This window comes from Dermochelys coriacea, chromosome 14 (genome assembly GCF_009764565.3).
Source record: "Dermochelys coriacea isolate rDerCor1 chromosome 14, rDerCor1.pri.v4, whole genome shotgun sequence".
NCBI lineage: Eukaryota > Metazoa > Chordata > Testudines > Dermochelyidae > Dermochelys > Dermochelys coriacea.
This window is the reverse complement of record NC_050081.1, coordinates 39,548,493-39,570,183: the sequence shown is the minus strand read 5'-3', so window position 1 is coordinate 39,570,183 and position 21,691 is coordinate 39,548,493. Positions and strand designations below refer to the sequence as shown.

General features: G+C 63.2%; 2 protein-coding genes across 2 annotated transcripts; both read left to right on the top strand.

Annotated features, from left to right (window-relative positions):
• The first annotated feature begins 469 nt into the window (after positions 1-469).
• On the top strand, positions 470-6,207 carry LOC119842606 (class II histocompatibility antigen, M alpha chain). Its single transcript, XM_038370983.2, has 5 exons — positions 470-614; positions 2,131-2,391; positions 3,579-3,860; positions 5,546-5,674; positions 5,869-6,207. The coding sequence occupies exons 1-5, from the start codon at positions 536-538 to the stop codon at positions 5,871-5,873; spliced, it is 756 nt and encodes a 251-aa protein (XP_038226911.1). The 5' UTR covers positions 470-535; the 3' UTR covers positions 5,874-6,207.
• Positions 6,208-8,353: 2,146 nt separating this feature from the next.
• On the top strand, positions 8,354-15,665 carry LOC119842686 (HLA class II histocompatibility antigen, DM beta chain). The gene is made up of 6 exons (XM_038371076.2): positions 8,354-9,238; positions 10,798-11,079; positions 11,580-11,864; positions 12,255-12,371; positions 12,757-12,792; positions 14,514-15,665. Exons 1-6 carry the CDS (start codon positions 9,187-9,189, stop codon positions 14,522-14,524), a joined length of 783 nt encoding a protein of 260 aa, XP_038227004.2. The 5' UTR covers positions 8,354-9,186; the 3' UTR covers positions 14,525-15,665.
• The last annotated feature ends 6,026 nt before the right edge of the window (positions 15,666-21,691 follow it).

The following is a 21,691-nucleotide window of genomic DNA, read 5'->3' as shown; positions in this document are numbered from 1 at the left end:
AATCTGGAACAGGGCTCTGGCCTGTGCTATACAGGGGTGAATCCAGAGCAGGCCTCCAGCATGTCTAGACAGAAGTGAATCCAGAGCAGGGCTCTGGCCTGTCTATACAGGAGTGAATCTGGAGCAGGGCTCTGGCTTGTCTATACAGGAGTGAATCTGGAGCAGGGCTCTGGCCTGTGCTATACAGGGGTGAATCCAGAGCAGGGCTCTGGCCTGTCTATACAGGAATGAATCCAGAGCAGGGGCTATCTGGGGTGAATCCGGAACAGGGCTCTGGCCTGTCTAGACAGGAGTCAGACCAGATGCTCACAATGGTCCCTCCGGGCCTCGGACCTTCACACGTGTCCCCATCCCAGCCGCCCGTCTGTGCTACCCGGCCCTCCGCGGAGGGCGTCCCCCCGGTAACAGGTGACAAGGGCTGGCGGGCCCCAGCCATTGGCCAGGAGGCGGCGGGGCGCCCGGGGATTGGCCGGCAGCCGGCCGGGGATGCCCCGGGAGCCCAGGCTGGGACGGCAGCAGAGGCAGCCCGGCGGGGATGGAGGCGCCCGGCTGCTGGGGGCTGCTGCTGGCCCTGGGGCTGCTGCGGGGGGCGGCGGCCATCGCCGCGACAGAGGGTAGGAGCTGCCCGCGGGCGTTACTGGCGGGGGGGGACCATTGCACGGCCAGTGTGCGTGTGTTTTCTGTGCACAAGGGGATTGTGTGAGTGCAGTTGTGTGTGTGCATGTTCGGGGATTGTGTGTGTGGTTGTGTGTGTGCACAAGGGGATTGTATGTGTGGTTGTGTGTGCACAAGCGGATTGTATGTGTGGTTGTGTGTGCATGCTCGGGGATTGTATGTGTGGTGTGTGCACAAGGGGATGGTGTGTGTCGTCATGTGTGTGCATGTTCAGGGATTGTATGTGTGGTTGTGTGTGCATGCTCTGGGATTGTGTGTGTGGTTGTGTGTGTGCACAAGGGGATTGTGTGTGTGGTTGTGTGTGCATGCTCGGGGATTGTGTGCACATAAAGATTGTGTGTCTGTGCAGAAGGGGACTTTCTGTGTGTATGTACAGGGGGACTGTGTCTGAGAATGACTGTGCACATGCGGACAGTGTGTGGGATTGTGTGTGTACAGGTCCATGGATGCATCTCGGGGGAGTGTGTGTTTTTGCGTGGGGGTGAAAGTGTGTCACGGTTGTGTGTGTGTGTGGAATTGGGCACGCATGGAGATTGTGTGTAAATAGGGTGTGTTATACTGTATGTGCATGAGAGCAAGCACTTCCCAGGGGTTAGCCAGGCACTACCTGAGTGTGTGTGGGAAGGATTGTGTGTGTTTGAGGGAGCTATTTCTGCTCTTTCAGTGTATGTCCATGTCCGATGTTGTGTTCATGGGTATTGCTGGGTGTTTATGGGGTTGCAGGGTGTGTAACCATATAAATGGGAGCGTGGTGTGGCAGTAGATTTTGCGAGTGTATGTGATTGTGCACACAGGGAAGTGAAAAGTGTGGGGGGATTGGTTGTGTGTGATTGTGTAGGTGTGCAGTGTGGGGTCAGGGTTGGGGGGCTTGTGGTGTGTTTTGTCACTACGTGCACATGCAGACTGTGTGTGTATATAGGGTATTTAATGCATGTGTGTGGTTGTGTGTACAGGGTGTGTAGTGTGGGTGAGCGTGGGTGTATGGGAAGAGTATGCTTACACATGGGTTGTAATGTGTATTTGTGTGTGAGGGATAGCAGCATTGTGTGATGGGGGGGTCTGTGTGTGCCCGGGGACTGTGTGTGTACCAGGGCTGTAGTGTGAGGGTGAGTGTGTGTGGGTGAATGGACTGTGTGTGCAAAGGAATGTGTGTGTATAGGGACTGTCATGCCTCTGTGGGTATGTGACTATGTGTGCTTGCATGTAAATGGCAGTCATGTGTGTGAACATGTATGTATAGGGTGTGTGTGTCTGTGTGCATGAGGAGTGTGTGAACTGGTGTGTGCATAGAAAACGGGGTACTGTGTGCACAATGTGTGTGAATCGTTTGTGTGACAGTGTGCGTATAGGGGGATGGTGAGTGTGTCATGTGGGGGATTGTTTGTGTAGTACTGTGTATGCACAGCATGTGTGTGTGCCCCGTTGCTGACCCCGGTCGGTGTCTCTCTCCCGCAGCGCCCCCGGCCCACGTCCTGTCCCGGGTGCTGTTCTGCCAGCCGGACCGCCCCTCGCAGGGCCTGGCCGACACCTTCGACGGGGACCAGCTCTTCTCCTTCGACTTCCCCGGGGCGCGCTGGGAGCCCCGGCTGCCCGACTTCCAGCCCTGGGTGGGCGCCCAGGAGAGCACGGAGCAGATCCGCAACAACTCCCGTCTGTGCCAGCACCTGCTCTTGGCACTCACCAACATGACCGAGGGCCTGCTGCCCGAGGCCAAAGGTACCCGGCCCTTGCTGCCCGTGTCTGCCCCCATACCCGCGGCCCCTCCTCACGGCACCCCCAGCGCCCAGGGATCACTGATACTGCCCTGTCCCTGCCCGAGGCCAAAGGTACCCGGCCCTCAGTGCCCATATCTCCCCCAGCACCCGCGGCCCCTCCTCACTGCACCCCCAACACCCAGCGATCACTGATACTACCCTGCCCCTGCCCGAGGCCAAAGGTACCCGGCCCTCAGTGCCCATGTCTGCCCCAGCACCCGCGGCCCCTCCTCATAGCACCCCCAGCGCCCACTGATACTGCCCTGCCCCTGCCCAAGGCGAAAGGTACCCGGCCCTCAGTGCCTGTGTCTCCCCCAGCCCCATGGCACCCCCAGCACACAGCGATCACTGATAGTGCCCTGCCCCTGCCTGAGGCCAAAGGTACCTGGCCCGCGGTGCCCGTGTCTCCTCCAGCGCCCGCGGCCCCTCCTCATGGCACCCCCAGCGCCCAGGGATCACTGATATTGCCCTGCCCCTGCCCGAGGCCAAAGGTACCCGGCCCTCAGTGCCCATGTCTCCCCCAGCGCCCGTGGTCCCTGCCCACACCACCCCCAGCTCCCAGGGATCACTGATATTGCCCTGCCCCTGCCCGAGGCCAAAGGTACCCGGCCCTCGGTGCCTGTGTCTGCCCCAGTGCCCGTGGCCCCTGCCCACAGCACCCCAGCGCCCAGGAATCACTGATACTGCTCTGCCCCTGCCTGAGGCCAAAGGTACCCGGCCCTCAGTGCCCATGTCTCCCCCAGCGCCCGTGGTCCCTGCCCACAGCACCCCCAGCTCCCAGGGATCACTGATATTGCCCTGCCCCTGCCCGAGGCCAAAGGTACCCGGCCCTTGTTGCCTGTGTCTCCCCCAGCGCCCACGGCCCCTTCCCACAGCCCCCCCAGCACCCACTGATACTGCCCTGCCCAAGGCCAGGGTGCCCACCCCCCCCCCCGTGGCACCCCGGTGTCTGTGCACCCATGCCCTTCACCTCACAGCACTCCCTGCACAGGTGCCCATGCCCCTTATGGTGGTACCCCCCCCCGCCGACATCCCCTCAGCAACCCCATCCCCCCTTCCCCAGCCCCCCACACCCCCTCCTCCTCCCCACATATCCCCAGTGCTTCATCCCCTGCATGCCCCCCCTTACCATCTCCCCTCTCCCCACAGGAACCCCCATGGCCAACGTGTTCACAGCCCGGCCCCTGGAGCTGGGAAAACCCAACACCCTGATCTGCCAGGTGGGCAACCTCTTCCCGGCCTCGGTGACAGTTTCATGGCAGCGGCTGGGGAAGCCGGTGAGCCAGGGCATCAACACCACGCGGTACTACCCCACTGAGGATCTGGGCTTCCTGCTCTTCTCTTACCTGGAGTTCACCCCGCAGGAGGGGGACGTCTACACCTGCACCATCACGCGGCCCAGGGACCGCTTCACCACTGTGGCCTACTGGGGTGAGAGATCCTCCCGATCCTCTCCCTAATCCACCCCCCGCACTCCGATCCTCCCCGCTGCACCTCGTTCCTCTCACTGCACCCCTACCCTCCTGCTGCACTCCGATCCTCCCCGCTGCATCCCGTTCCTCCCACTGCACCCCTATCCTCCTGCTGCACCCCGATCCTCCCCCTGCACCCCGATCCTCCCCCCAACACCCCATTCCTCCCACTGCACCCCTACCCTCCTGCTGCACTCCGATCCTCCCCGCTGCATCCCGTTCCTCCCACTGCACCCCTACCCTCCTGCTGCACTCCGATCCTCCCCCCTGCACCCCGATCCTCCCCCCAACACCCCGTTCCTCCCTGCTGCACCCCTACCCTCCTGCTGCACTCCGATCCTCCCCGCTGCATCCCGTTCCTCCCACTGCACCCCTATCCTCCTGCTGCACTCCGATCCTCCCCCCTGCACCCCGATCCTCCCCCCAACACCCCATTCCTCCCACTGCACCCCTACCCTCCTGCTGCACTCCGAACCTCCCCGCTGCATCCCGTTCCTCCCACTGCACCCCTATCCTCCTGCTGCACCCCTACCCTCCTGCTGCACTCCGATCCTCCCCGCTGCATCCTGTTCCTCCCACTGCACCCCTATCCTCCTGCTGCACTCCGATCCTCCCCGCTGCACCCCGTTCCTCTCACTGCACCCCTACCCTCCTGCTGCACTCCGATCCTCCCCCCTGCACCCCGATCCTCCCCCCAACACCCCGTTCCTCCCTGCTGCACCCCTACCCTCCTGCTGCACTCCGATCCTCCCCGCTGCATCCCGTTCCTCCCACTGCACCCCTACCCTCCTTCTGCACCCCGTTCCCCCCTGCACCCTATTCCTCCCCCGCACCCCTACCCTCCTGATGCACCCCGATCCTCCCCCCTGCACCACGATCCTCCCACTGCACCCCTATCCTCCTGCTGCACCCCTCCCCTCCCCCCGGCACCCCATTCCTCCTGCTGCACTCCGATCCTCCCCCCTGCACGCCGTTCCTCCCACTGCACCCCTACCCTCCTGCTGCACCCCGTTCCTCCCCCCTGCACCCTGTTACTCCCACTGCACCCCTACCCTCCTGCTGCACTGCCATCCTCCCCCCTGCACCCCAATCCTTCCTCCTGCACCCCATTCCTCCCCGCTGCACCCTGTTCCTCCCCCCCCTGCATCCTGACCCTGCTGCTGCACCCTGGCCCTCCCGCTGCACCCCAATCCTTCCCCTGCACCCCCATCCTCCCTCCTGCACTCCGTTCCTCCCTCCTGCACCCCAGTCCTCCCCCTGACCCCGATCCTCCCCCTGCACTCCAATCCTCCCCCCTGCACCTCGATCCTCCCCCATCCTTCTATCCATCCCCGGCACGTCTCCCCATCGGCACCATCATGCAGCCCGGGGACCACTTCTCCACTGTGGCCGACTGGGGTGAGAAATTTCCCCCCTGCACTTGATTCAAGCCCCCGCCCCGAACTCGATCCCCTCCATACCCAATCCCCCTCCACCTGATCCTGCACCTCCCTAGCTACCCCCCTGCTGCTGGGATCCTTCCCTGATTTCCCGCCCTTGGCCTGTATGCCCCACACCTCCCACCTCCCCCGCTACCAGGAGCCCCCCCAACCTCCCTGGTAGCCCTGGCCTCACCTTGTATCGCCCCCCCCGCGGTGTCTCTAGTGCCCCAGAACCCCATCCCGTCGGAGCTGCTGGAGAATGTACTGTGTGGTGTGGCCATCGCCCTGGGCATCTTCTTCTTGGTCACCGGGATCGTCCTCCTCCTCAAATCCCGCAGGCCCAGCCCCACAGGTACACCAGGCGCTGCCCCAGCTTGGGATGGGGGGGAGTCTAGAGCAAGGGGCTGGGGGCCAGGACTCCTGGATTTTTTCCCAGGTCTGGGAGGGGAGTGGGGGCTGGTGGGTTAGAGCAGGGGGGCTGGGAGCCAGGGCTCCTGGGTTCTATCCCTGCCATTGAATCTCCTTGTGCTGTGTTTTCACCCTCAGAGTGAACACCGAGTGGCTGGAAACGCCTGAAGAACTATGAGGAGACGTCCCGTGTTCCCCGAATCCCTCCCCATTCCAGCCCCCCCGCCCTTGGGAACTGTGGGAAAGGTAGTTCCTGGACCAGCTGCAGTCAGCACGGTGCTGAGACTGGACACACTACACACGGGGCACGTCCATGGGAACCTGGTGCCTCTCCTCCAGGGGTACCACGCTCTGCCCCCTCCAGCATTCCAGCAGATCCAGAGGCAGACTCCGACCCCCAGCCTGTGCCGGGATCGCCCCACTCCGGCGTATCGGTGCCTTATCCAGCCTCCTGCTAATAAAGGTCTATTTCCTGGAGCTGTTGTGCCACTGCCCCTCTGTATCCGGAGCTCTCCCCATAGCCTTCGCCACATGCACCCCCCAACCCGTCTCCTGTCCTGCAGACACCCCGCTGGGTGGGAGGGGAGCTCACACACTGCGGCCAGTTCAGCCCTCAGCCCGGCTGCTGGCGAAGGGGCCGGTTACTGCCAGTGCTGGAGGCACCTGCCCTGCTAGGATCTGGGCTGAGACCCACCAAGTTCGTTACACTGATCAGAACCTGCATCCCATTCTTTGCCGCCCGAGCCAGCCAGTCCCTGCCTGGGGCCGTATCGGAACCAATGCCCCCTGGAAGGGAAAGGCCCCGGTTCCCATTCCCCACTGCCCGTTCCCGAACTGGCCAGTTCCCTCTGGATAATCAAAGTCTCTGTCTCCGTCAGAGGGGAAGTGAAAGTGTCTCAAGCTGAGCCCGTTCACGTCCCCATGCAGCTTGGGGGCCAGCTGCCTGTGAAGTGCCAGGCTCCACTTCCCCATGCCGGGGGGGGGAGGGGAGAAGGGGGAGGGGATACATGCGGGAGGGGGGCGTTAGCTTTGCTGGAAACAGAAAGCCGTTGGCACCAGGCTGAGGGGAAGAGTCTGGTGCACCGTGGGGAAATGGGGCCATGGTTTTCACCCAGGGGCCCCCTCGGGAGCCTCAAGCAGGTTTCAGGGGGTCCTCCAAGCATGGCCAGCGTTAGACACTCAGGGGCCCAGGGCAGAAAACCAAAGCCCCACTACATGGGGCTGAAGCCCACGGGCCCCGAGTCCTGCCACCTGGGGCTGCAGCCGAAGCCTGAGCAGCTTAGCTTCATGGGAGGCCCCGTGGGGTGGGGCCCTGAGGAATTGCCTGGCTGGCTGCCCCCTAACGCTGGCCCTGGCTTTATGTGCAGAAAAACAGTTATTGAGGCAGAGATGGGTTGTGGAGTTTTTATAGCATGGGGGGGGTGGGGCGTGGGGGGTGGGGCCCCCAGAAAGAAAAAGGTTGTGAACCCCTGAAATAGGGGAAGCTGGGCCCAAAATAGGGGAAGCAGCAGGCCAGGAGGTTTCAGTCACGCCAGAGCCAGCCCTGCCCATGGGAGAAGTGAAATCCTCAGGTTGGGAGACATGGGGCCCATCCCCTGTTCTGACTAGAGCAGCCGCCCCTCCCCGCAGCTGTTCCTCTGCCAGGATCCCATCCCCTCCTCCATGGCCCCCTCTGCCAAGATCCCCCCGCAGCTTCCCCCTCTGCCAGGATCCCCTTCCCCCAGCTGCTCCTCTGCCAGGATCCCATCCCCTCCTCCATGGCCCCCTCTGCCAAGATCCCCCCCAGCTGCCCCCTCTGCCAGGATCCCTTGCCCAGCTGCCCCCTCTGCCAGGATCCCTTGCCCAGCTGCCCCCTCTACCAGGAACCCCTCCCCCCAACTGCTCCTCTGCCAGGATCCCATCCCCTCCTCCATGGCCCCCTCTGCCAAGATCCCCCCCAGCTGCCCCCTCTGCCAGGATCCCTTGCCCAGCTGCCCCCTCTGCCAGGAACCCCTCCCCCCAACTGCTCCTCTGCCAGGATCCCATCCCCTCCTCCGTGGCCCCCCTCTGCCAGGATCCCCCCCAGCTGCCCCCTCTGCCAGGAACCCCTCCCCCCAGCTGCTCCTCTGCCAGGATCCCATTCCCTCCTCCATGGCCCCCTCTGCCAAGATCCCCCCCCAGCTGCCCCCTCTGCCAGGATCCCTCGCCCAGCTGCCCCCTCTGCCAGGAACCCCTCCCCGCAACTGCTCCTCTGCCAGGATCCCATCCCCTCCTCCGTGGCCCCCCTCTGCCAGGATCCCCCCCAGCTGCCCCCTCTGTCGGGATCCCCACCCCCCAGCACTCGTCCCTTTCCCCGGCAGCCAAGCCCTCCACCACACGTCTGGCCCCGTTCCCCATGGCTGCTCCGTGCCTCAGTTTCCCCACCTGTAATGGGGGCGGGGGGGGCTGTCACAGATCCCCTGATGCCGCGCGAGGTCCGGGGAGATAAACCCACCACGGACCGAGGGCTGCCCCGAGTCTGGGCCCAGCCCCCAGGCGTAGCGGGACATCTCCCCGTCGGGCTCCGGGCCCGGCCGCCTCCACCCAGCGACTGATGATGCTGCAACGGAGCCGGCTGCCATTGGCCAGGGCCGGCTGTGGGCGGGGTCAGGACTGCGGGACCTGCCTGCACAGTCCGGAGCCAGACCCCAGGGATCCCAGTGGGAGATCTGCCCCCCCAGAGCCCGGGATCCCAGTGGGAGATCTGCCCCCCCCCGAGTCTGGGCTCCCAGAGAGAGATCTGCCCCCCCAGAGCCCGGGATCCCAGTGGGAGATCTGCCCCCCCAGAGTCTGGGCTCCCAGAGAGAGATCTGCCCCCCCAGAGCCCGGGATCCCAGTGGGAGATCTGCCCCCCCAGAGTCTGGGCTCCCAGAGAGAGATCTGCCCCCCCAGAGCCCGGGATCCCAGTGGGAGATCTGCCCCCCCCAGAGTCTGGGCTCCCAGAGAGAGATCTGCCCCCCCAGAGCCCGGGATCCCAGTGGGAGATCTGCCCCCCCAGATCCCGGGATCCCAGAGAGAGATCTGCCCCTCCAGAGCCCGGGCTCCCAGAGAGAGATCTGCCCCCACAAAGCCAGGGATCCCAGAGAGAGCTCTCCTGCAACAGACCCAGAGATCTCCAGCACCCCCAACAAGCCAGGGATCCTGTGGGATCACCCCAAAGCAGCTGGAATCCAGCAGCAGAGAAGTCTGACGCCCAGGATCCAGAGAGAGCCTCTCCCGGAGCCCCTGGGATCCAGCGATCTCCCCCCACAGAGCCGGGGATCCCAGGGCAGGGAGAAGGACCTGTGGGACCCCGAGAGATCCTCCAGCCAGAGATCCCAGAGCACACCCGCCACAGAGACAGGGAGCTGGAAACGTGCTTCAAGGAGCAGAGACCCCCGAACCGAGCCGGGGACCCCGCACCACAGACCTGCCCTGGCCTGGGACCGAGGGGCCGCCATGAAGCTGGTGCTGTGGCTGCTGTCCATGGCTCTGAGCCACCACGGAGCAGGTGAGGGCGCCCGTCGATGCCACAGGCCTGGGGGGAGCTTGGGGTCCCTGCCCCCTATAATCCTCTCCCGGGGTCCCCGCCTCAGAAACCGGCCTAGCGACCATCTGACCACCTGTCTCCAGGGACCAGGACCCATGCTGGAGATGTCAGGATAGGGCTTAAACCCCATGTCTACCCTTAGGGGACAGTGCCTGTGTGTGGCTGTGGTTTAACCCCAGTCTGTACCCCTCCACCCAGCGTCTGCTGGGCTGTGTCTGTGTGTGGATGGGGGATAACCCCATTTTGTACCCCTAGGGGGCTGTGTGTGTGTGGGGGGGTATAACCCCAGTCTGTCTGTACCCCTGGGGGCTGTGTCTGTGTGTGTGTGGGGGGGGGGTATAACCCCAGTCTGTCTGTACCCCTGTGGGCTGTGTCTGTGTGTGGGGGGGTATAACCCCAGTCTGTCTGTACCCCTGGGGGCTGTGTCTGTGTGTGGGGGGGGGTATAACCCCAGTCTGTCTGTACCCCTGGGGGCTGTGTCTGTGTGTGTGGGGGGTATAACCCCAGTTTGTACTACTAGGGGGCTGTGTCTGTGTGGGGGGGTATAACCCCAGTCTGTCTGTACCCATGGGGGCTGTGTCTGTGTGTGTGGGGGGGAGGGTATAACCCCAGTCTGTCTGTACCCCTTGGGGGCTGTGTCTGGCTGTGCAGGGGGTATAAGTCCACTCTGTCTGTATCCCTAGAGGGCTGTGCCTGTGTGTGGGGCATAACCCCAGTCTGTACCCCTAGGGGCTTTGTCTCTGGGGAGGGCTTGTCTGTGTGGGGGTATAACCCTAGATTGTACCCCTAGGGGGCTGTGTCCATGTGTGTGGGGGGGTATAACTCCAGTCTGTCTGTAAGCCTGGGGGGGAGGAGCATGTCTGTGTGTGTGTAGGGGAGGTATAACCCCAGTCTGTACACCTATGGGGCTGTGGCTGTAACCGCAGTCTGTACCCCAAGGGGCTGTGTCTGTGGGGGGGTATTACCCCAGTCTGTAGCCATAGGGGGCTGCGTCAGTGTGTGTGGGGTGATAACCCCAGTCTGTACGCCTAGGGGGCTGTGGCTGTGTGTAGATGTGGGTATAACCCCAGTCTGTACCCCCAGGGGGCTGTGTCTGTGTGTGTGTGTGGGGGTATAACCCCAGTCTGTAGCCCTAGGGGGCTGTGTGTGTGGGGGGGTAGCCCTGTTCTGTACCCCTAGGGGCTGTGTGTGTGTAGGGGAGGTTAACCCTATTGTTCCCAGTGTACACACCCACAGTAGGGCTCTACAGTTGCAGAGGAACCATCTGGATGGGGTTTAAACCCAACATCCCCTGGTCTACACCCCAGGGGCATGGCCTACTGTAGAACCGGTCCCCATCTGTCCCCATAACCTCCCTGATCCCCATCCCCCCAATGGCCTGCCCTCCTTGACCCATTCCTCCATCACCCCCTGGTCACTTCTGACCCCCAACCCCCATTGTCCCAACGTCTCTGTGCCTGTCCCCTATGTCCCGTCCTGCCCCTGCCCCGAACCCGCTTCTGACGGCCCCATCCCCGCAGGTGGGTTCCTGGTGCACCTGGCCAGCGAGTGTCCCCTGGCAGCCAACGGCTCCGTGCTCTGGTTTGGCTTTGCCTTCGTCTTCAACAAGAACCCGCTGGTGTGTTACAACGACCACGACCAGCTCTTCGAGGCCTGTGACATGGGGCTGCTCCACGACGTGGCCGTGGACATGGCCACCCATCTCAACTGGGACGCTGACTGGCGCCAGCGCATGGCAGGGGGGCGCCAGGCCTGCCAGAGCCAGATCCAGCGGCTCTGGAGCCGCACGGGGCAAAGGAAGAGTGAGTGGGGGCTGCAGGGCACCGAGCCGGGGTGGGAGAGGGGGCTGTGGGACCCGTGGCACTGAGCTGGGGTGGGGAAGGGGCTGCGGGGCCCCTGGCACCAAGCCGGGGCGGGAGAGGGGGCTGCGTGGCCCCTGGCACTGAGCCAGAGTGGGAGAGGGGGCTGCGGGGATCCTGGCACTGAGCTGGGGTGGGGAAGGGGCTGCGGGGCCCGTGGCACCGAGCCGGGGCGGGGGAGGGGGCTGCGGGGCCCGTGGCACCGAGCCGGGGCGGGAGAGCGGGCTGCGGGGCCCGTGGCACCGAGCTGGGGCGGGAGAGGGGGCTGCGGGGCCCCTGGCACCGAGCCGGGGCGGGGGAGGGGGCTGCGGGGCCCGTGGCACCGAGCCGGGGCGGGGGAGGGGTTTGATGTGGGGGGATACTGGGCTGGGGGCCCGTGGGTCCGATCCCCGTGTGTGGTGGGGGGACCAGGAGCCGGTCCACACAGTGACCCCCCCCAACAGCGCCTCCTAGTGTCCGCATCGTCTCCATGGCCCTGTCGAACCCCGCGGGGACCATGCACCTCACCTGTTACGTTTGGGGCTTCTACCCGGCGGACGTGCGGGTCACCTGGCTGCGGAACGGGAGCCCCGTGGAGCCCACCGAGAACGGCCTGAGCCCGGCGCTGGCCAACGGCGACTGGACCTACCAGACCCACGTCAGCCTGCTCACCACCCCCAAGCCCGGGGACACCTACACCTGCCACGTGCAGCATGCCAGCCTGCCCGAGCCCCACCAGGAGGAGTGGGGTGAGCCCGAGCAGGGCAGGGTATGGGTTTGGGGGCCAGAGGCATAGGGTGGGGGGGACAGAGTGCTGGGTGGTTGGGGTGATGGGGGGCAGCATGAGAGGGGTACAGAGCAGGGGAAGGGCAGGTTGGGGGGCAGGGCATGGAGTAGGGGGAAGGGGGTGCAGGGGCAGGGGTACAGGGTGGGGGAGAGCATGCTGGGGTTTGGGGGGCAGCAGGAGTGGGGTGCAGGGCAGGGGAATGGGGTGCTGGGGGGCAGTGGTCTGGGCAGGGAGCGGGGAGAGAAACATGGGGTGAAGGGGATCTGGGTAGGACTCCAGCTAGGGGTGCAGGGGTGCTGTGGGGGGCTCCCCAGTCTACCCCCATGAACTCCTCCCCTGCTGTCCCCCCCAGGGCCCAGCCTGTCCCCAGGGCTGACGGTCAAGGTCAGCGTGGCTGTCGTGGTGCTGATCGTGGGCCTCATCGTCCTGGGCAGCGGCCTGGTCTCCTGGTGGAGGGCACCTGCCCCGGGTAAGGGGGGGGCTGGGGCCGTGTGTCCCCCTCGCCTGGGGCCCTGAGCCCCCAATTCCCAACGCAGGGGGGCGCCCGCCCCGGGTAAGGGGGAGGCTGGGGTCATGTGTCCCCCTCGCCTGGGGCCCTGAGCCCCCAATTCCCAAAGCAGGGGGGCGCCCACCCCGGGGTCCCTGCAAGAGATGGGGACAATGTGAGGCCCATTTCCCGGGTGCTGGGGATTGAGAGAGAGAGAGAGAGAGAGAGAGAGTGTGTGTGTGCGTGTGCGTGTGCGTGTGCGTGCGCTTGTGCGTGCGCTTGTGCCCCGCTGCCCCCTGCTGGCTGGGGCAGAGCATGTGCGGGGGGGGCCGGATCTCCTCTGACTCTGTTTCCTTCCCCTTTCCAGGTTATTCTCCCCTCGCAGGGCACAACTATGCAGGAGGTAACAGTCACCTGGCTGGCTGAGTATCCCTGCGTCCTCCCCACACCCCCCATCTCCCCACAGACCCCTCCCTACACCCTCCATCCCTCCCCTCACAGACCCCTTCCCACCCCCCCATCCCTCCAATCATCCCTCCCCTCATCCCCCCATCTCCCCACAGACCCCTCCCCACACCCTCCATCCCTCCCCTCACAGACCCCTTCCCACCCCCCCATCCCTCCAATCCTCCCTCCCCTCATCCCCCCCTCTCCCCACCGACCCCTCCCCACACCCTCCATCCCTCCCCTCACAGACCCCTTCCCACCCCCCCATCCCTCCAATCATCCCTCCCCTCATCCCCCCATCTCCCCACAGACCCCTCCCCACACCCTCCATCCCTCCCCTCACAGACCCCTTCCCACCCCCCCATCCCTCCAATCATCCCTCCCCTCATCCCCCCATCTCCCCACAGACCCCTCCCCACACCCTCCATCCCTCCCCTCACAGACCCCTTCCCACCCCCCCATCCCTCCAATCATCCCTCCCCTCATCCCCCCATCTCCCCACAGACCCCTCCCCACACCCTCCATCCCTCCCCTCACAGACCCCTTCCCACCCCCCCATCCCTCCAATCATCCCTCCCCTCATCCCCCCATCTCCCCACAGACCCCTCCCCACACCCTCCATCCCTCCCCTCACAGACCCCTTCCCACCCCCCCATCCCTCCAATCATCCCTCCTCTCATCCCCCCATCTCCCCACAGACCCCTCCCCACACCCTCCATCCCTCCCCTCACAGACCCCTTCCCACCCCCCCATCCCTCCAATCATCCCTCCTCTCATCCCCCATCTCCCCACAGACCCCTCCCCACACCCTCCATCCCTCCCCTCACAGACCCCTTCCCACCCCCCCATCCCTCCAATCATCCCTCCTCTCATCCCCCATCTCCCCACAGACCCCTCCCCACACCTCTCCCTTCCTCCCTCTACAGACCCCTCCCTACAGACCCCTCCCCACACCCTTCCATTCCTCCCCCCACAGACCCCTCCCCACACCTCTCCATTCCTCCCCCTACAGACCCCTCCCCACCCCCCCATCCCTCCAATCATCCCTCCTCTCATCCCCCATCTCCCCACAGACCCCTCCCCACACCTCTCCATTCCTCCCCCTACAGACCCCTCCCCACCCCCCCATCCCTCCAATCATCCCTCCCCTCATCCCCCCATCTCCCCACAGACCCCTCCCCACACCCTCCATCCCTCCCCTCACAGACCCCTTCCCACCCCCCCATCCCTCCAATCATCCCTCCTCTCATCCCCCATCTCCCCACAGACCCCTCCCCACACCTCTCCCTTCCTCCCTCTACAGACCCCCCCTACAGACCCCTCCCCACACCCTTCCATTCCTCCCCCCACAGACCCCTCCCCACACCTCTCCATTCCTCCCCCTACAGACCCCTCCCCACACCTCTCCACCCTCCAACCATCCCTCCCATCATCCCCCATCCCCACACAGACTCCTCTCCACACCCCCCCCACCACTCCCCTCATCCCCCCACAGACCCCCTCCTCCGACCATCCCTCCATCCACCACCCCCCTCTGTCTCGGTCTCTCCATCCGTCCGTCTGCCCCCCTCTGTCTCTGTCTCTCTGTCTGTCTGCCCCCCCCTCCGTCTCAGTCTCTCCATCCGTCTGTCTCTGTCCCGGTTCATTCACGCCTCTCTCGCTGTGTTTACCCTGCAGGCAGCACCTAACACCCCTGGGCACTGAGACCCCTGGCTCCAGCCCCCCAGCCCCAGTGGAGGATCCCGACTCATCCTGTCTGTCAGCCCCCCAGCTTAGCCACCCATCCCCATGGAGTTTCGATCCATGGGACCGAGACGGAACATGTCTCCGTGCCAGCCGGGCACCGCAGTGAGGACGGCTCAGACGAGATCCCCCATGGAGCCTGTACAGCCCAGCACCTCCTGCTCCCCTCCCCCCACCGTGGCTGTATATACTGGGACCTATAGATGACTATAGAGACCTCCCCTTCCCAACTCCAAGCACCAGATGCAAGTAGGACAAAATAACAATATAATGACCTGATTGCTGGCCTCAAGCCCCATCCCAAATTAGAGCTGACTACACTATATAGACCAGAGGGCCAATACAGAGATATAATGACCTGAATACAGATCCCCTACACAACCCATTCTCAACTTCTCAACTCCGAGCCCCAGAGCCCATACAGACTGCCCCCCCACTCTTGCACACTACACTTGTATAGTGGGGCTATAGGTGGATATAGGGACCAGACCCTGCCACCCCCTCCAGAGAGAGAGCCCCTGAGACCACAAGGACTGCCCCCCATGTACCCACTGTGTATAGCAGGGCCCTTAAAGGGCTAGAGGAACCCCAGGATAGACCCCCATCCCCATAGACTTGGAGTCCTCTGCCCTGTACAGCTCAGTGGGGCAATACAGGGATATAATGATCTGATCAGATCCCTAACCTCTTCCCAGCCCCCCAGATCCCTCAGCATTGGGGGATGTGCCCAAATCCCCACACCCGGTACAATCCCACTCCCCCCACCAGGGGTCACCCTAGACCAGGGCTCCCACCTGATTCATCATACAATTCCCCCATTACTCACCCAGCCACCCCTCAAGCCTGGCAGCCAACACCCCCTCTTCCCCCCCATTAGCCCCTCCTCCTCCCAGGCAGGCAGAACATCCTCACACCCCCACCTGGCAGACAAGCCCTGGCACTCTCCACCCCGGGGTGGGGCGCGGGCAGGGCTATAGGGAGTGGGTGCCCGAGTCAGGGTGCTGACCGCGTGTGGTGTATACGGAGAGGGTGGCTGTTGTAATCTGCTGCCCCCCCATTAAAGATCCTCTCTGGTGCAGCAGGGAATGCTCTGTGGATGGCTGCCCATGTCCTCAGCCACAAAGCGGGCGGAGGGGGCGTGGAATTTGGACAGAGGGATAGGAACGTAGCACTGGTTCCTCCCCACCCAGAGATCAAACCCAGGAGTCCTGGCTCCCAGCCCCCCTGCTCTAACCCACTAGCCCGCACTCCCCTCCCAGAGCTGGGATAGAACCCAGGAGTCCCGGCTCCCAGCCCCCCTGCTCTAACCCACCAGACAGGAGCGGCAGGTTTGTATAATTTTTGGTGGTGCCCAGAACAGGTCCAAGTTGTGCCCCCCGACCCCACCTCCCTAAGGGTCTGGGCGGAAGTTTGGGCACAAGAGGGAGGAGGCGTTGGGCTCTGGGAGGGCGTTTGGGTGCAGGGTGTGGGTTCTGGGCTCGGGCAAGGGGTTGGGGGGCAGGAGCAGGTGTGGGAGGCAGGCTCTGGGAGGGAGTTGGGGTGCAGGGGGGGCTCAGGGGTGAGGCTGAGGGTTGGGGTGCAGGGGGTGAGGGCTCTGGGGTGTGGTGGGGCTGGGGATGAGGAGTTTGGGGGGCAGGCAAGCTGCGCCGGGGCTGGGGCCAGAGAGGAGGACTCCCCCCAGCCCTCTTCCTGCCGGCAGCCGTGAGCTCTGGGGGGGCCCCCTCTCCCCCCCGGCAACATCCTCACCCCCACCACTGTCACTGCACATGCTCCTAGGGCCCCTCTCAGGTCCAGGAAGCTCCCTCGCCTCTCCCAAGCTGGGTGCTGGGGCGGGGCTGCCATCACGTGTGGCCTCCTCCCTGGCTGCTGCCCCTCACCGTAGCCTCACTGTGGGTGGGGGATGGGCTTCCCCGTTGCACAGCATGGGGCAGGAGCAGTGACTGCGGGGTGGGGGGGTCACAGGGTCAGACACTCACCGTAGCCTCAGCGTGGGCCAGGAGCAGTGACTGCAGGCAGGGGCGGGGAGGCACGGTTCACAGGGTCAGACACTCACTGAAGCCCCAGCATGGGGCAGGAGCGGTGACTGCAGGGCCTGGGGGCAGTTCACAGGGTCAGACACTCACTGAAGCCCCAGCGTGGGGCAGGAGCGATGACTGCAGGGCCTGGGGGCGGTTCACAGGGTCAGACACTGTAGCCCCAGCATGGGGCAGGAGCGGTGACTGCAGGGCCTGGGGGCGGTTCACAGGGTCAGACACTCACTGAAGCCCCAGCATGGGGCAGGAGCGGTGACTGCAGGGCCTGGGGGCAGTTCACAGGGTCAGACACTCACTGTAGCCCCAGCGTGGGGCAGGAGCGGTGACTGCAGGGCCTGGGGGCAGTTCACAGGGTCAGACACTCACTGTAGCCCCAGCGTGGGGCAGGAGCGATGACTGCAGGGCCTGGGGGCAGTTCACAGGGTCAGACACTGTAGCCCCAGCATGGGGCAGGAGCGATGACTGCAGGGCCTGGGGGCAGTTCACAGGGTCAGACACTCACTGAAGCCCCAGCGTGGGGCAGGAGCGATGACTGCAGGGCCTGGGGGCGGTTCACAGGGTCAGACACTGTAGCCCCAGCATGGGGCAGGAGCGGTGACTGCAGGGCCTGGGGGCGGTTCACAGGGTCAGACACTCACTGAAGCCCCAGCATGGGGCAGGAGCGGTGACTGCAGGGCCTGGGGGCAGTTCACAGGGTCAGACACTCACTGTAGCCCCAGCGTGGGGCAGGAGCGGTGACTGCGGGCCTGGGGGCAGTTCACAGGGTCAGACACTCACTGTAGCCCCAGCGTGGGGCAGGAGCGATGACTGCAGGGCCTGGGGGCAGTTCACAGGGTCAGACACTGTAGCCCCAGCATGGGGCAGGAGCGATGACTGCAGGGCCTGGGGCAGTTCACAGGGTCAGACACTCACTGAAGCCCCAGCGTGGGGCAGGAGCGATGACTGCAGGGCCTGGGGCAGTTCACAGGGTCAGACACTCACTGAAGCCCCAGCATGGGGCAGGAGCGGTGACTGCAGGGCCTGGGGGCAGTTCACAGGGTCAGACACTCACTGTAGCCCCAGCGTGGGGCAGGAGCGATGACTGCAGGGCCTGGGGGCAGTTCACAGGGTCAGACACTGTAGCCCCAGCGTGGGGCAGGAGCGGTGACTGCAGGGCCTGGGGGCGGTTCACAGGGTCAGACACTCACTGTAGCCCCAGCGTGGGGCAGGAGCGATGACTGCGGGGCCTGGAGGCAGTTCACAGGGTCAGACACTATAGCCCCAGCATGGGGCAGGAGCGATGACTGAAGGGCCTGGGGGCGGTTCACAGGGTCAGACACTCACTGAAGCCCCAGCGTGGGGCAGGAGCAGTGACTGCGGGGCCTGGGGGCAGTTCACAGGGTCAGACACTGTAGCCCCAGCATGGGGCAGGAGCGATGACTGCAGGGCCTGGGGGCGGTTCACAGGGTCAGACACTCACTGAAGCCCCAGCGTGGGGCAGGAGCGATGACTGCAGGGCCTGGGGGCAGTTCACAGGGTCAGACACTGTAGCCCCAGCGTGGGGCAGGAGCGGTGACTGCGGGGCCTGGGGGCAGTTCACAGGGTCAGATACTATAGCCCCAGCATGGGGCAGGAGCGATGACTGCAGGGCCTGGGGGCAGTTCACAGGGTCAGACACTGTAGCCCCAGCATGGGGCAGGAGCGATGACTGCAGGGCCTGGGGGCGGTTCACAGGGTCAGACACTCACTGAAGCCCCAGCGTGGGGCAGGAGCAGTGACTGCGGGGCCTGGGGGCAGTTCACAGGGTCAGACACTCACTGAAGCCCCAGCGTGGGGCAGGAGCGATGACTGCAGGGCCTGGGGGCGGTTCACAGGGTCAGACACTCACTGTAGCCCCAGCGTGGGGCAGGAGCAGTGACTGCGGGGCCTGGGGGCAGTTCACAGGGTCAGACACTGTAGCCCCAGCTTTCAGAGTAGCAGCCGTGTTAGTCTGTATTCGCAAAAAGAAAAGGAGTACTTGTGGCACCTTAGAGCTATTTGTTATTTGTTATTTGTTAGAGAATTTGTTAGTCTCTAAGGTGCCACAAGTACTCCTTTTCTTGTAGCCCCAGCGTGGGGCAGGAGCGATGACTGCAGGGCCTGGGGGCGGTTCACAGGGTCAGACACTCACTGAAGCCCCAGCGTGGGGCAGGAGCGGTGACTGCGGGGCCTGGGGGCAGTTCACAGGGTCAGACACTGTAGCCCCAGCGTGGGGCAGGAGCGGTGACTGCGGGCGGGAGCATGGATCACAGGGTCAGATGCTCACCGAAGCCCCAGCTGCTGCTCAAATGAGTGAAGTCCGCTCCAGATGTCTCCTGGCCTGAAGCCCCCCCAGTAGCGCCTCCCACTGCGTCTCGGGGCAGGGGAGGCTGCCAAGATGCCTCCTGAGGACTCCTCAGGTCCAGCCACCGCCTCCGGTGCTGTAGCCTCGCCTGAGGGCCTGTCTTCGCTGGCGACTCGTTAGCGTGGCTCGTGGAGTGAGTCCCAGTGCTGGACCGTGCTGCACTCAGGGTGTTTCCCCCCGCAAGCGAGAAAGTTGCGGCGCTGTGAAGCAGCCGCATGGACAAGCCCTTTGGGCTGCGTTCTTGTCAACTGCTGGAAATGGCCCACCTTGATTATCAATACAAAAGGTTCTCCCCGCACCCCGCTCTCCTGCTGGTAATAGCTCACCTTAAGTGATCACTCTCCTTAAGGCGTGTATGGTAACACCCATTGTTTCATGTTCTCTATGTATATAAATCTCCCCACTGCATTTTCCACTGAATGCACCCGATGAAGTGAGCTGTAGCTCACGAAAGCTTATGCTCTAATACATTTGTTAGTCTCTAAGGTGCCACAAGTCCTCCTGTTCTTTATTCTGGATATTGTGGCGAGTCACAGAAGTTTCCCTTTCTGTATCATGCTCTGTTCTTGGCCTCTGCAACATCCTGTGGCAGAGAGTTCCACAGGCCAATTACATGTGCTTCCTTGTATTGGGTGTGAAGAGGTGGGAACTTTTCCCCTTTCAATTCCACAGAAGGCTGGTCTACGCCACGCAGCTTTTAGCGACAAGGGTGTGTCGAATAAAAGTCGGAGTGTGTAAATGCTCTTTGTTGGCACTTTGTCGGCACTTTGGCCGACAAAATACTTCCAGTCCCGCAAGTGGCATTTGCTTTGTCGGCAGGAGAGTGCTCCTGCCGAAAAAGCTGTGTTCACACTGCCACTTGCCAAGGCAAAACTTTTGTCTTTTGGGGTGCAGGGCGGTTTTTTTAAGCACCCGTGAAAGATAAAAGTTTTGTTGACAGCTTGGTAGTGTAGACAAGCCCTGAGTGTCCCCTTGTCCTTGTGTCCTGACACAGGGAGAACACAAGCCAGCAATAGCCAGGAATAACTAGTCTGGATATTTTTGTGACTCACAAGAGTCCAATGTCTTTGTGACTCTCTGTCAGTTCTTGGCCTCTGACAGTGGCAGTGAGTTCCACAGGCTGAGCCGGGAGAGGATCACCCTGGGGGTGCACCATCCAGCAAAGGAATCAAGGGTTTGTGGGGTGCTAAAAGCTGTTGGTCGAGCTCCGCCCATCAGCCCTTCGTTGCAAGGTGCGGCCTGGCTTTGCTGGGCTCTGCTGCCAATGAAGGGCAGGGCCCAGGGGTGGGAAGCAGAAGGCTCCTCAGCCTCACCCTGCCGTCCTAGGGCCTCTGTCCCACCCTGCAGCAGGCCCCTCAGGTGGCCGCGCACTCCTCCTGCAGGAACTCCTTTGCAAACAGGGTCCAGGTGTGACCAGTGTCCCAGTAGTGCGTCTTGTTGAGGGCTCCTGGAGCCAGCGGCACCCACTGGATTCGTTTCTCTCCAGGATGAGGAAATCCTGCCCGTCGAAAGCAAAGTGAAAGTGCCCTCGCACAGTTCACATGCAGCTGCAGGGTGTGAATCCCTGAGGGAGAGAGACAGAGGGAGGAAAAACTATGCAGGATATTTTCTAATTATTGGTACATCTACACCTCCTGCCCCTCCCCATCCCTACGCATGTATCCCCATCATCTCATACAATAGGGCTGGGTCATTGTCCCTGGGTCACAGATGGGGAAACTGAGGCCAGTGATACAGAGTGACTGGGCCCAGCTCACACAGGGCATCGGGTGCACTGCTGCAGAGAGCCCATAGCTCCTGATCTAACTCCAGAACAGGGTATCCAGCCTCCACAGAGAATCCCCCACGTCCCTGGGTGAGCTGATCCCCCGCAAGTTACTCTCAGTTAAAAATTAGACCCTTTGAATTTGGCTTCCTTCAGCCGCCAGCCATTGGCTCTCGCCTGGGATTAAAGTGCTGTCTGTGCTCAGAAATCCCCATCCCACGTGGGTACTTACAGAGCGGGATAAGTCACCGCACGGACACCCCACCCGGGGGCGTGATTCCTAGCCAGCCTCTGGCCACAGAGACCTGATTCCACATCACTCTGTCTAAGGCTGCTTTAGCCACTCCATCCTGCACGGCTGCAGACAGGTTGGGAGGCTCCACATGTGAGGCAGGGCCCCTGCTGAGACTCTTCCCGTCTGTGGTCCTCTGCAGGACTTGAACCAGGCGATGGGGCTGGCAGCTACTGCTCGGCTCCCCAGGCCAGCCCAGCTAAGAGCCCAGACCCAGAGTCAGGGCCGCAGAGCCAAGCCGAGACCAGAGCTGAGGAATTCCCAGGGCTGCACTGTGTGTGGGGTGGGGGGCTTGTGACGTGCCCTGATCCAGGTATAAGCAGAGTCTGAATGAATTCTCCCCTGACAGCTAGCTGGGATAGGGAAAGGCTTCAGGAGTAAACTGTATTTACATGAACACACCTACTCTGCGTAGGTGTCCAGCAGACAGGGCGGTGTTGCTCAAAGGGATAAACTTTGGCTGGTGTTGGGTTACAAATCACTTTAGTACTGAGGTGAGGTGAGGGAGCAGAGAGGGGCACAGAAAAGGAACTTTGGGTTGTAGAACTTGAGAACACAAGGGGGAAGGCTCTGCCCCACACACACTGGGGTGAGTGCCCTGCTCACAGTTTTATGATTATGAATCCTGCTCATGGTGTTTTCCCTAATTAATGTCAGGTG